Here is a 13,318-nt window from a genome sequence, read left to right as displayed (position 1 = left end):
AATCTCTTCGCATATGCAGTATTTCCAAAAATCTGTAAATTTCCCAGATCCGGTTTCCTACCGTTCCATAGCTCGTAACTTGTCTTTGCTACTACTTTCAGTGGACTTCTGTTCTGTAGGTATGCAGTAACTAGAACTGCTTCTCCCCACATCTCCTTTTTTAGTTTGCTCTCAAACAGTAACGCTCGTGCTTTATCCAGTAGGGTTCGATTTAAACGTTCAGCTCTTCCATTTAACTGGGGTGTGTATGGTGTTGTATAATCCAATACTATTCCTTTGGATCTACACCAGCTCTTTATTTCTCTACTTGTGTACTCTCCTCCATTGTCACACCTTAACTTATGTAACCTTAGGTTCCATTTTGCCTCAGCTGCCATAACATATTGCTTTAAATTCTCTAGTACATCGCTCTTTGACTCAAGTAAGTAAACCATTACGAAGCTCGTATAATCATCCATAACTGTCATAAAATACCGTTTTCCATTCCAAGTCACCTTATCCACTGGGCCACACACATCCGTGTGTATCAACTCAAGAGGTCTTTTTGCACGCACTCTTGATTCCCCAAAAGGTGTCCTCGATTGTTTTGATTCTACACATATTTTACACGTCTCAATATTTCCATTCAGTTGTTCCTTTAATAGGGGCATTCCAGTTACTTTTCCCAGCAGTTCTTTTATCTTTCCATAGCTCAAGTGACCTAACCTTTTATGCCATTCCACCAGTCTCTCTTCTTCTTTCACTAGTAATGCATCTGGTCTCCTAAGCTTCCTTGAATTTTGTACGTAATACAACCCAGTCTCGCTCTTTTGTCCTCTAAATATTTCCCTTCCGTTCTTGTGTATTATTGCGTCATTATTCTAAGTACAACTTCCCCTTCTCTCTGCGTTATCGCGTCAACCGAAAGCAGATTCTGTCTCAACTCAGGCACAAAAAGCACATTTTGCAGTTCACACTTTCCAAAATCTATTTTTCCTTTTGCTATTGCCTTCATAGACACATTTCTCTTTGCAGAACCCACTACAGTTTCAATTTCTTCCCACTCTTTCAAACAAGTCTGATCGTTCACCATATGAGTCTTCGTACCAGAGTCCAAAATCCACATTTTTCTGTCAGCCTCTGCTGTTAAGAAGCTCACTTTCTCGGATTCCTGTCTCGCTCCCTTTTGGTTTCGGTGCTTGTAGAAACATTCCTTCTCTAAATGGTTCCTTTTGTTGCAAATCCTACAAGGAGGGTATACGGCTCGATGTTCCTCTCTCTTGTACTTACAATCTCTAGCAACATGCCCCGTTTTACTACAATTAAAACATTTAATCTCTTTACCTTTCCTTTCTTCTCGCTGTGTGTTACTTTTACACGCGTACGCTAAATGTCCTGAGGAGTTACATTTGAAACATTTCCTTTCCACTGCTCTAAATGCCACTGCTTCTGTCTGTTCAGCTTTGTGTTTCCCTTCCTCCATAAGCAGTCTAGCCGTTAGATTATCTATTATCTTCTCCTCCTTTGGTGTTGACTCCCACACACTGGCAAAGAATCTGTATTTCTCTGGTAGCGTAGTTATGACTTTCATCATTAACATCTTTTCTTCTATTTGACAACCCAGAGTCTGTAACTTAGAGACAATATTTTTTAAATGCGCAATATGTGTTGCTATATCACTATCAGCTTTGAATTTATACGTAAACAACTCTTCCATAAGCGAGCATTTCCGCTGTTCTGTATCCCTCTCATATATCATATTTAATTTATCCCACATGTCCTTACTCGTGGCACATTGTATTATATGTATTAGTGGCTGATCTTCTATAGTTGACACTATCAAATTCTGTATTTTCGCATCCGTTTTCAACCATTCTTCTTGGGCATTTTGTTCTCCCGGTGCCTCACTGGTTAAATGTTGATACAGACCTCTCGATTTCAACGCCAGGCTTAGCCGAAATTTCCAAGTCTGGAATCCGTCCGCATCCTTCAACTTTCCAATAATTCCGATATCTTCCAGGTTATTCTTTACTCCCAACATGTTCCTTTAAAGGCTTTTAGTTTTATTTTCAATGAAAAACTCTTTACTTATCACTTCTTTTCCAATCAATTCGACTACCCTCTAACATAACCTCTACTTTTACACGTGTCTATCCGGCATGTGCTCTGGGCCCATAACCTGTTATAATTTTACGAGGTAGAGGGAATAAAGGAATACCCTGTTACAAATTATGAACAACACTTCTAAAATAAATATATTAAATACTTTGGTCAAACTATACAAACTAAAGGATAAATTAACTCAGCCATCTCTGAGAGCTCGCACACCACACTGCTACACCAAACGAACTCTCTAGACCCATCCCCCTCTCAGTCCAACACACACACACACACACACCTATATCCTATCAGTCGGTAATATAGGGATCGATTACTCTATACAACATTTACCCTCATATTATCCTTAAATGAAGGATTAGCGACTTAAAATTTTGGGGGATTATCTTTCAACCTAACACCACACAATACCGATAAAAATCGTGGCCGGGGCCGCTGGACCATTCTTATCCTGCTAGGCCCTTTAAATATGTTGTAGTCTGTAGTGACCTTTTTAACTAGCAATAATCGCACCTCAGTAGAACCTGATATGAACGAATCTCAAAGGATCTTTTATATCTTAAAAATTGTTGATTTTACAGACGTGTAAAAAAACGTGTCACCCTTTTTTCATTAAATTGTAAGACCAGAACTAACAAACCGATGAAAATGAGTTTTTAGTAGCTTATAGTGAAACTATAAGAGTATCTACTAAAATTGTTATCATTTTAAAATGTTTTTTACCATTTATTTTGCAATTGTTTTAAACAAATACAATGTTTTGATAACAGGTACCTTTTTAAAAATTAAAAAAAAATGATGTAGCCTCAAGTGTTCATAGGTCACTGAAGACTATAATACATTCAAATTTGAACAAAACAAAAGAATCGTTGTTTGAAAACTCTTCCGATCGAGCTACACGCGGCTGATTTTCGTCAGTCTTCTATGCGTGGGAACGGTTGGATTGCTGACGAGACGCGAAAGGTTCAGAAATGAAGCACCTGCTCGCACGTGGCTTTCCTTGTCTCCGCGTCTTTATTATAAGAGTTAACGTGAAATTGGTAGCAATCGAACAAGTCATACAATAGCAATTTTAATCTCACTGAAGAATAATTATAATTAAAACAATTGTTGCATATATTCTAATACTAATACTCTAAATATTTTTTTAATTGTTTAGGTGGTGTCGTGTCTGGGTATGCGGAGAGATTCATGCAATGTGTGTAGACTTCCTGTGTTCTTGGCGGAGAAATTGGTAGTCGCCCATCTGATTTATCATCGAACATGTTTCCGCTGCGCTCGTTGTAACAATCAATTAACTCATGGTAATTATTATGAAACTGAAACGGGTGAATTCTGCTGCGAGGCATGTCCTGACGAAGAAGTTTCATCATCCGAGATACAAAAACATAATAGTACTCCAACAATTAGTACAACATTGAGAGAGACCAAAAAAAATGAGATTATTTCGGATTCCAGTGATCAAGAATCAGCAAACAATCTGAAAGAAAGAGATCAAAATATACTTAGCCATAATTCCATCAAACAATCTCAGCCAGAAGATCCAGTAATATCTAAATTGGTTGCAGAAACTTCGCGATTAAGATTAAACTTTATATCGAATCATTTACTCTCTAAAGAAAATGATGAAATTGTTGTTAATGATGATGCGACAGATGGAGAATCAAAGTCTTTTGAGAAACATACCGCGAATTTCCAAACGGGAACTGCACACGAATTAGATTCAGTACTTTTAATTAATGATGAGATCATTATAAAGAAAGGGATTGGGGAGAGTACCAATTTCGTCGACACTTGTTTGAACTTTGAGTCTCAAAGTGTACAAGAAGATACGCCGAAACAAGACACTAGAAGTTCAACGAACACAAACTCTATAAGTGATATATTAAACTGCAACATGGAAAAAGATGTACCGAAGTTAACGTTTAAGCTTAATAAGGTAGTTACTAAAACAAATAACACAAAAGAACAACTAGATAATACTGATGAGCATGAGAGCAGTGAAAGTGGTATTTCCTTAGTTCAAAGAAGATTAAAACTATTTGAAAATGGTGATACAAAAGATCACATTAAACGAAGAGAGAATACATCGAAAAATGTTGAAGTAGAAACATCTAAAATGCAAAGTAACAGACATATAGAACTATCAAGTAAAGATCAGATAAATTTAACACTTGGCCTAGAACCGGAGAAAGAGCAGAAACTTTTAGATGATGGAATAGAAACTTCAAAAAATGATACGATCGAAGGTACTAATGAAAATTCTATAATATTCAGTACAGAAAGCTGCAGTATGTTGCATTCAGAAGTTATTGGATCAATGAATGTACCAGCAAGCGATATTACAGATAATATTAGGAAACCAAATATAGAGGAAAGTGAAAAGAATGTCATTTTTATATCTGAAACAGCATCAGTGTCCCCTTCGAAGTTGTCTAAAAACTTGAAAGAGATTATCATAGACAGAGGAAGTAGTGAGGATCAAACAGCTAATGACGCTACAGCACAAAGTAACCAAAGTTATGGAAATAAGAGTGTAGATAGGGATTACCCGGAGGATTTAAATCCCTTTAAAAGCGATGATGAGGATGTTGACGATCATCCTACCAGTATAAACACTTTTAGAAGTTCTACAGATTTATCAAATCCATTTGAAAATGGGGCACCTGTAAACCAAGAAGTTACGCCACCAAAACCTGCAAAACGAACCAACCTTAGTAATACATCTAAAGAACAGCCATCTCTCAATGTACAAACAAAACGGCGTTTGCCTGCACCTCAAATTAATCTGAATCCTTTTTGGAGTGATGAGGACGATCATGACAGTGATTTGGAATGCCAAGGGAAAATGCCTGAGCAAGTGCCCACTCCTAAACCACGTACTATTAAGTACGTATATGAAACATTGAATTATGTAGTTTTAATAAGAATTTTCGTATTATAGTCTTTTAGAAAATTTGTATAATTTATACTTATACTGAATTTTTATTTTTATTATTTACATTTTAAGTAAGGCATTATAGTTACTTATATTATCCTACTATTGTGCTCAAATTTTGCACATAGCTTTATTTTGCATTAAACACGTTTCCCAAAAGGATTTTAGACTATTTGAAAAAAATGTTGTATCATATTAGTATCATTTTCCACCTGACCGACATAACATTTTCTACCTTACCGGCATAACGGTTGGATTGGGTGCCGTTTCTGAAGTTGTTATTGCTGTACGCGGGTTGGGTCAAATCTAGGGTTGCCCAAACTGGAGGTGTCCTGTTGAGTACTCGCGTGATCCAGGCACTTCCCCTTTAGCTTAGGGGGGCGTGGGTTTTTAGTGGGTAGCCTCTGGGGATTATTTCCCCAAGGGCAGTCCCACATAACCCCGGCTCCCCCCAGGGATCCGGGGTATGCGTAAAGACATTTTCCCACGGAAAAAAAAGGGTTGCCCAAACTGGAAAAATGGTGCAGGAGGCAGGGACGGCTTACCTACCGTCTAACGCAGGTGCTCTCTGGACACGGAGAGAGCTCAGGGAGGTCACCGTGGTGGAGTTAGTGGTTACACCCCTTCGGGGGGAGTCCCACATATCCCCGTCTCTCTTCCCAGGGAGGGTGGGGAATCCGTAATGCGATTACCACCACGTAAAAAAAAGAAACGTGTCCAGACAATAAAAGAGAGGCGAATACATTGAGTGTGTTAAGGTAGAAAATTTTATGTTGGTATGGTAGAAAATGACGATAAAATGATAAAAAAATTTGTTCGAATCACCAAAAATGTTTTGGGGAACATGTTTTAATGCAAAATGAGGCTATGCAACATTTGAACTCAATCCAATTTGACCGATTTCGTCCGAAAGTCTCATCGTTCATATCATATTTGGTATCATTTTCCTTAGAAATATGCCACGAATATGTTGGTGAAAATCTCATAAACAAATAATGGAAAATAAAAAAGTTTTGTTATTGGATTAGTAGTGGAGTTGGTAGTCTCCTGGTCTCACATCGATATACCCAACCGTATTATGTTTACACTCCTCCGTGACTGGGCCCCTCGAGCTTCGCTGCTCTTTTCTGTGTTCGGTACTGGATCAAAAAATAATATTTCCTAGTCGATAAATGTTCCTGGCCGAACCCGTGTTTTAGAGATTTATCGAGTAAAAACACTGAATTTGCAAAAAAGAAACTGTTGCTACTGCACAGAGTCCGTTTTCTAACCTATCATTCAGACCTCATGAGACGGCGTCCGTAAAGAATGCGTGTACGATTGGCGGTAATGCGTAGCTCTACCTCGTCTTTGTCGCGTTCACTGCCGTTGTGTTTTCGTTTACACATCGTACGTACCTTCGTAACGACAGATGAAGAGCGTTCTCTCTCCATGTAGTAACGGTACTTACTGTAAGGGGACAGTGGTCGCTACGGTGAGGACGGTGTACGGACAGGAACCTACCAGCAGACTCTGGAATGAAGTGAAATTAAACCGAGTTACGGATGTCGTCGATATCATTGGTTCAACGACGTAGGGCAAAGCAAGAGCGACCCTCGGCTCTGCTGCTCAGCAGCGCGCTTCGCAACAAACCTTACCATCCTGCCGCCAGAGGGTAGGGGAACATATTACCCAAAACGGTTTACCCCAATTGAGGTCACTGTTCCTAGCACTTTTTTAATGTTATTTTCTTTCCTATCATCACGAATCACGTACATAAGTGTAATCCGAAAAGTGGTGCTCATACATAAACTATAGAACGCATTTGAGGAGAGACTAGAGTTAATATTCTCCGATACGGAACCTGGAAACAACATTACGTCGGGTATCTAGCAGAATAATGGCTGAAGTATTTCCAATTCAGTAATGTTAATTTTAACATGAACATGATAATAAATTTGTCATAGTAATGAGAAGCTGATACATCATAGCATTTTAGGATTAATAAAAGAAACCATATACATGATTACATTCATAGATATATTATTTATTTATTAAAAAACGTAAAATTATGTAGTTTAACAAAAAACGAACTGCGAAATTCCCATAAAGCCAAACGTTTTTTAAGTAGATAACATCAATATTAACAAAAATTTCTTCTAAATTTTTAAATTAATACTTATTATATTGCCATTTTTTCGAATAACATCGAAAACTCGATTAGGCATTGAAGCAATCGAAGTACGAAAAGTTTCTGCTTCGATGGACGTCCACGCTTCGTTCACCGCAGTCGATAACTCAGAAACAAAGTTGTACTGTTTACAATTGCCTAAAGGTTCTCAATTGGGTTTAAATCTGATGAGCAAGCTGGCCATGTCAAAACTCTGATATTTCTGTTGTCTAACCACTCCTTTGTTTGCCTTGATGTATGAACTAAGGCGTTATCATGCTGAAAAATGAAATTGTCGGTCTCAAGTTCTTCTGTAAATGGTATTAAGACCATCTCTAACAGCTTCGTGTATTGTATCGAATTCATTTTATGATTAATTCGACAGATTGGGGTTTTTTATTGGCTCTAAATGCAGCCCAATTTATTAATGAGCTACCACCGAAGATGCGACTCACTGCAACGTTAGTTTCTTTTCTAAATCGTGCCAGTAGTATTTGTAACCATATGGCCCATCCAACTTAAATTTTTTCTCATCGGACAAAATTATATTTTCCCATTCTTGTGTTCAGGACATATATCTTTGTGCAAATTCGGAATGTTTACCCCGACCCTGTGGTGCTTCGTTAGGAGTCGGGTAGGAAGGGGTGGATCAGCCCGGTGGTGGAGAAAGTTTGAGTGGGTGAAAAAAAAAACTGGTTTAATCGAGGAAGCCGGGTTTCTGCGACGTCCAAGAATTATTCTAATGTCCACTCAATCGCGGTACAATAAACAGGAGTTGATATGTCGTTTCGTCGGAATGACTCGCGGTTATCGTTTCGGAAGTACGATTCACGATTCTAGTTTCAGAAGAACTAAACCGTATCGTTACGAAATCACGACAGGCGCCTCGGACCGGAGTCCTCGCGGAATATGTGGGTATCCTCACCATACTCTCCTACTTAGGAGCTCGTTAGAACTCCTTCAAATTGAACGCGAACGGTAACGACAATAACCCCGGACGAGACAGTAGACCATTGCTTTGAACGTATTTACAACCGCGTAAAACACGAGGTGAGATTGTTTGTGTCGTTATTTGAGTGCTGGTTTCTGCAGCATTTTTTTCCATTGAAATCGCCCTGAACTTTTTAAATTTTGCTGCACACGCCTCGTTGTTATTGGTAGCTGTAGTTCAGTACAAAGTTGTGCTGCACTTTTTGTTTCCTAGCATATGCTTCGCCCATACTTATGTAATTATGTATTAGAGTACGTGATCTATTCATTTTTTTCACAATTGATCGATTAGAACACCCCATATCTTTGTAAGCATCAATGGATGTCTTTTCTTCACTGGTTAACAATTTGCCTCGTGGCATTCTAATAAAAATAAATATAATATACATGTATATGTGGAGTTTGGGCGAGAGTGGGGGTTCTTTCCCATGTCTTGACGAATGGGGAAGAACCGGGCGTTCTTATCTTATCGCATCGGAGAAAACGGGGTGTTCTTATATTATTGTGTCTAAAAAATTGTTTTAAGATAGAACCGGGTGTTCTTATCTTATCGCGTCGGAGAAAGTGGAGTGTTCCTTATCTTATATCTAAAAAATAGTTTTAAGATAGAACCGAGTGTTCTTATCTTATCGGAGGAAAAAGGGGCGCTTTTCCTTATCACATATGGAAATAGTTTCGGAGGAAAAGTGGGTGGTCTTCCTAATCTTACGACCAAGTGTTCCTATATGAAATATAGGTTCTGGTTGAGATTAGGGTGTCACATGCATGTACGCGGTGCCTGGCTTTGTGTCAATCATACCGCTCAGCCATCCATCATACATTCTTGTCAGTCGTACCACTCTCTCAATATTTACATTCAATATTTACACTCCGCTACATCACTCCCCCTTCAGTACTTCAGTTACGATACAAGTTACCTTACAATTTAACAAGATTTTGGCTTTCATTGACATTTACATTTATGTCTTACATCCTATCCCGCGTGAATCTACATTTACAAATGGTTACGACGACTATGTATAAAAATATAGAAATCCGGAATAAACTATATTGCTTCTGTGTACAATTTTTTGTACTTGTTATTGCGCTTATACTCCATCTGGGAATCTTACCGGTGGTTTTATTTTCTTTTTTCACGCGTTGATGCAGTGGTTTGTACGCTGCCATTCGGACTGCTTGGCGTATTATCGTCGTAGTCTCCTTCTGCCTACAAAGTATGCGCTGGTTTGAGTCGGTCTATCGAAATATTTACTTCCTTCCCTTTTATTATTATTGTTATGTATTTGTCATGCCTCTGTGATAGTGGAAACGGTCCACCGTATGCCGGCTCCAGTGGTTTCCTATAAATCTCTCTCTCTCTCTCTCTCTCTCTCTCTCTCTCTCTCTCTCTCTCTCTCTCTCTCTCTCTCTCTCTCTCTCTCTCTCTCTCTCTCTCTCTCTCTCTCTCTCTCTCTCTCTCTCTCTCTCTCTCTGGCTTGGTAGGTTTTAACAGGTCCATATAGCTTTGTAGTTTGCTCACGAAGGATTCGGGCTAACTGCGGCACACCCGAGCAAAAAATATGACAAAATTGAGAATAATACTGATGATATTACCTATATTTTGTTTGTTTTTATGTATTATGTACACCATCCATACAATGTAATATCAAATGCATAAAATCAATCTCAGAACATGCTCCATTCTATAACATTTAACTTCGCCTTATGAAATAACTAGGGGTGTGAAAGTTTCGAGATTCTCCAAAGTGTCGGGATTCCCAAAAAGTCGCGATGCCCGAATGAGTCGGGATTCTCGAAATAATCGGGATTCCCTAGAGAATCGTGATTTCTGAAAATTCCGAGAACCCACTAACCATTCATATTCGTTTTAATGAATACACTCATGATTTCGGATTTTTTATTCTAGGTGTTTTCGGTAAATTATGTTATTTTACTTTTTTCTTATTTAATTAATTAATACAAATTGGTACAATTCGGAATATATCGAATAGGAATAGTGCACAAATAAATAATAAGTATAATTATTTATTGTAAATTTTCGTGTAAAAAAGCCACTTTTTCAATCTTGTTCGGCTCGAAGTTATAATATTTCCAACTGTGGAAAATAGCCGTTCGCTAGTTGTTTGAGTTGCGGGTATACCTATGTATCGATGTGCTGCTTTTGCTAATATTGGCAATCTTTTGCAATTTTTCTTCCGCTCAGTCTGAAATATTATTATTTCGAGGTATATCGTTTTCTTCAAAATACATTGTTATTTCTTTTTCGTTAAGTTCATTATAACTCTCTACCCGATTTGTATCGTCTGTTTCGTTGCCAAGCTTATCATAAAAAAATTTGAAAAGCTTCGACTTTGGTTCCCCTGTAAAATAAAGTGTAATATATTTATAAAAGCATATGAATTTGAAAATTCTAAAGTTATTAATTAATAAACAACTTTATTGACGCTACAATAGGTTCATATTTTTCAATTAATTCATGGCCATTGTTATTATAATCAGTATTTTCTTCAGACAGCCTTTTTCAGATATTAATAGCCTTTTTTCAGGCTATTAATTGCTTGGTATCTTTGTTCATTTGGTAAAAGTCGGTCTTTAAAACGTGAATCTAGTAACATTGCTTCTACTAAAATATTATTCTTCATAATAGACTCAATATTCTAGCTATTATTTTTTATAATAGACTCGTTCCTGCAAGTATATCATATTTTGTATAACTTAAAATTAATTTAGTTGATAATCTTTTTCTAGCTCAATATAAAAATAATAAAATTACTTTTAATTTGTTACACAAACGGTGGCATATTTTTTTTAACATTTCGTCTCGCGTATCGTATGTTGAATATATGTTAGTTAATGCAATATACATTGGAATCTAATGTGATCACGTAGGATACTTTTCACCGCACATGAAATCCGTTGCATCTTTCATCGGTCCAAGTACATCTGACATACATTCTGCGAACTTCCACTCTTCATTGGATAAATTATTCGGCATATTTTTTTCGCATAGAGAAAATCATCAAAATTATATCATATTTGGTTTCGTTTTAATCAGAAAAAATGCCATGAATATGTTTGTAGAAGTTTCATAAAAAAATAACAAAAAATAAAGAAGTTTTGTAATTAGATTAGTAGTGGTCTTCTGGTCTCACACCGATATAGCCGACAATGTTGTGGCCGCGACGCACAGTCGGCAATTTGGACAAAATCGGATTCAAAATCAAGGAACTTTCGATAGGAATGAGGTAGAGCGATGAAATTTTTTTTAAATGAAAGCTGAACCTTTATAAAATATGGGAAAAATAGAGAGATTATTACCATCCAATCATTTCAACGAAAAAATGACTTCATTAGTTTTTGTCACAAAAATCTATTTTTTGCAAAATCCTGAGGTCGTAGACAAATTTTGAGGCCAGATTTGAAATCAGCGTGAAAAAATCTATGGGAAATGATGTATAGCATGTTAAAAAAAAATTTTTTCCGCGCGTGGTATTGGAAAAACTAAAATTTTCTTGAATTTGTTCGCGTTTAACGAATTTTCTCGAGGTTAAAAAACGTTCGTACCACAATCTCTCTATTTTTCCCATATTCTACAGAGATGCAGCTTTCATTTAAAAAAAATTTCATCGCTCTACCTCATTCCTATCGAAAGTTCCTTGATTTTGAATCCGATTTTGTCCAAATTGCCCACTGTGCGACGGCTCTCGAGCTTCGGCCAATCACCGCGGTGGTGTGAGTTTTTCCACTGACTTGGAAACGTAAGGTTGGCACTGACATAAACGATATTTCACTGTATTTGCATACTTAGTTTTAAATTCATGTTGCTAATGTGTACATTTCGCCTTTGTATCGTCTTTTTTCTGAAAATGTTTCCAAGCAGAGCTTCTCTTTACATTTCTCCTTTACACGACATCTTCTGTACTACTTCCTGCTACCAGAACTTTACTCTCACTCTCACACGACATTTTTTTTTAAATATTTTTAATCTTTATTAAATTCACAAAGATTTTGAAATATATATACGTCTGAGCTTCCCGAATTTCTCGAGTACACAATGTCCAAGTAGTAAGCACGCAGTCACACGTTTGTTTACGTCAGGTCATACGATCCTTAGAATCCGTGTTTCCAATAACTTCACGAAAAATGGCAGAAGAAATTGAAATAAAGTTGTCCATCACGAATTATTTTCAAGAGTGTCATATGTCATATTCTCGACATTTTTGGGAAACCCGATTCTTTCGGGTATCTCGTAAATTACGGGAACTCGAAACGGGACCCGAACCGACCCAATTCACCCCGACCATCGGGTTCCCGATATTTCGGGTTCTCGCACACCCCTAGAAAATTCCATTCGAAATGCGGAACATTGAAAGCTTAGACCATATAAACCCATGAACACGGCATGTGTATAGTACGTGTAGAGGAAAGCCGAGAATCGAGTGAAGAAAATATGACGGGAATATGTGACGTCACAAGATAATTTCCAATATAACTCCAAAATGGCACGCACGGCAGACCTTCATCGTAATACCTTCAAACATGTACTTTATATATTCATTATTTCATGATAAAATGCCAAATTCTTTCAAAAGAATCCTATCCTGTCCATTCTTTCCGTGTACTGTGTAGACGACGCGCTCGCGGACACATCTTTACAACCTGTGTGTTTACGTTACGTATTCCTATATCTTTTCTTGAAGGAAAATTAGCTGTGCCGTGTCTATAGATTTATATGGTCTAAGATTGCCAGCTTAGTTGGACCAGCAATCAGATCGGTCCAGTCGCCCACTCACGAACCTGACCGGAACCAACCTAGGCTATACATTCTCTTTGAGATTCTGTATATTTTAATTACCGAACAGTGGCCGCATGTACAATAATAATGTGTACTTGTAACCTAAATTTAACAACAGTTTTTTGCTATTATCTCGGAAACTAAGCGACGGGCGAGGGGTATATGTGTAGGAAAAATTTGTTCAAAATGTTGACCTTGACAACATATTTCAAGGTCAAGGTCATCGGAGCTGGGTCCCCTTTTGTAAACTTTTACCATAAATATTGTTGCAACGTTACAAATAAATTTTATATTGATCATTTTCATGTACACAAAATAAAAGAACTGTACATTTTTTAAGCACTGCTGT

At 37.5% G+C, this 13,318-nt stretch overlaps 1 protein-coding gene across 10 annotated transcripts in view; it reads left to right on the top strand.

Annotated features, from left to right (window-relative positions):
- Mical-like (MICAL-like protein) overlaps window positions 1-13,318 on the top strand; it is a 321,784-nt gene that overhangs the window by 242,418 nt on the left and 66,048 nt on the right. For all 10 annotated transcript variants that reach the window (XR_013083775.1, XM_076803827.1, XM_076803826.1 and 7 more), the window contains one exon: window positions 3,257-4,986. Coding sequence is in view for 9 of the 10 variants with exons in the window: in XM_076803827.1 (XP_076659942.1) it covers window positions 3,257-4,986 (1,730 nt within the window). In the remaining variant the exon portion in view is untranslated. The remainder of the gene's footprint in view (window positions 1-3,256; window positions 4,987-13,318) is intronic.

Source organism: Halictus rubicundus, unplaced genomic scaffold, assembly GCF_050948215.1.
Source record: "Halictus rubicundus isolate RS-2024b unplaced genomic scaffold, iyHalRubi1_principal scaffold0028, whole genome shotgun sequence".
NCBI classification, from domain to species: Eukaryota; Metazoa; Arthropoda; class Insecta; order Hymenoptera; family Halictidae; genus Halictus; species Halictus rubicundus.
This window is presented reverse-complemented; position numbering and strand designations above follow the sequence as displayed.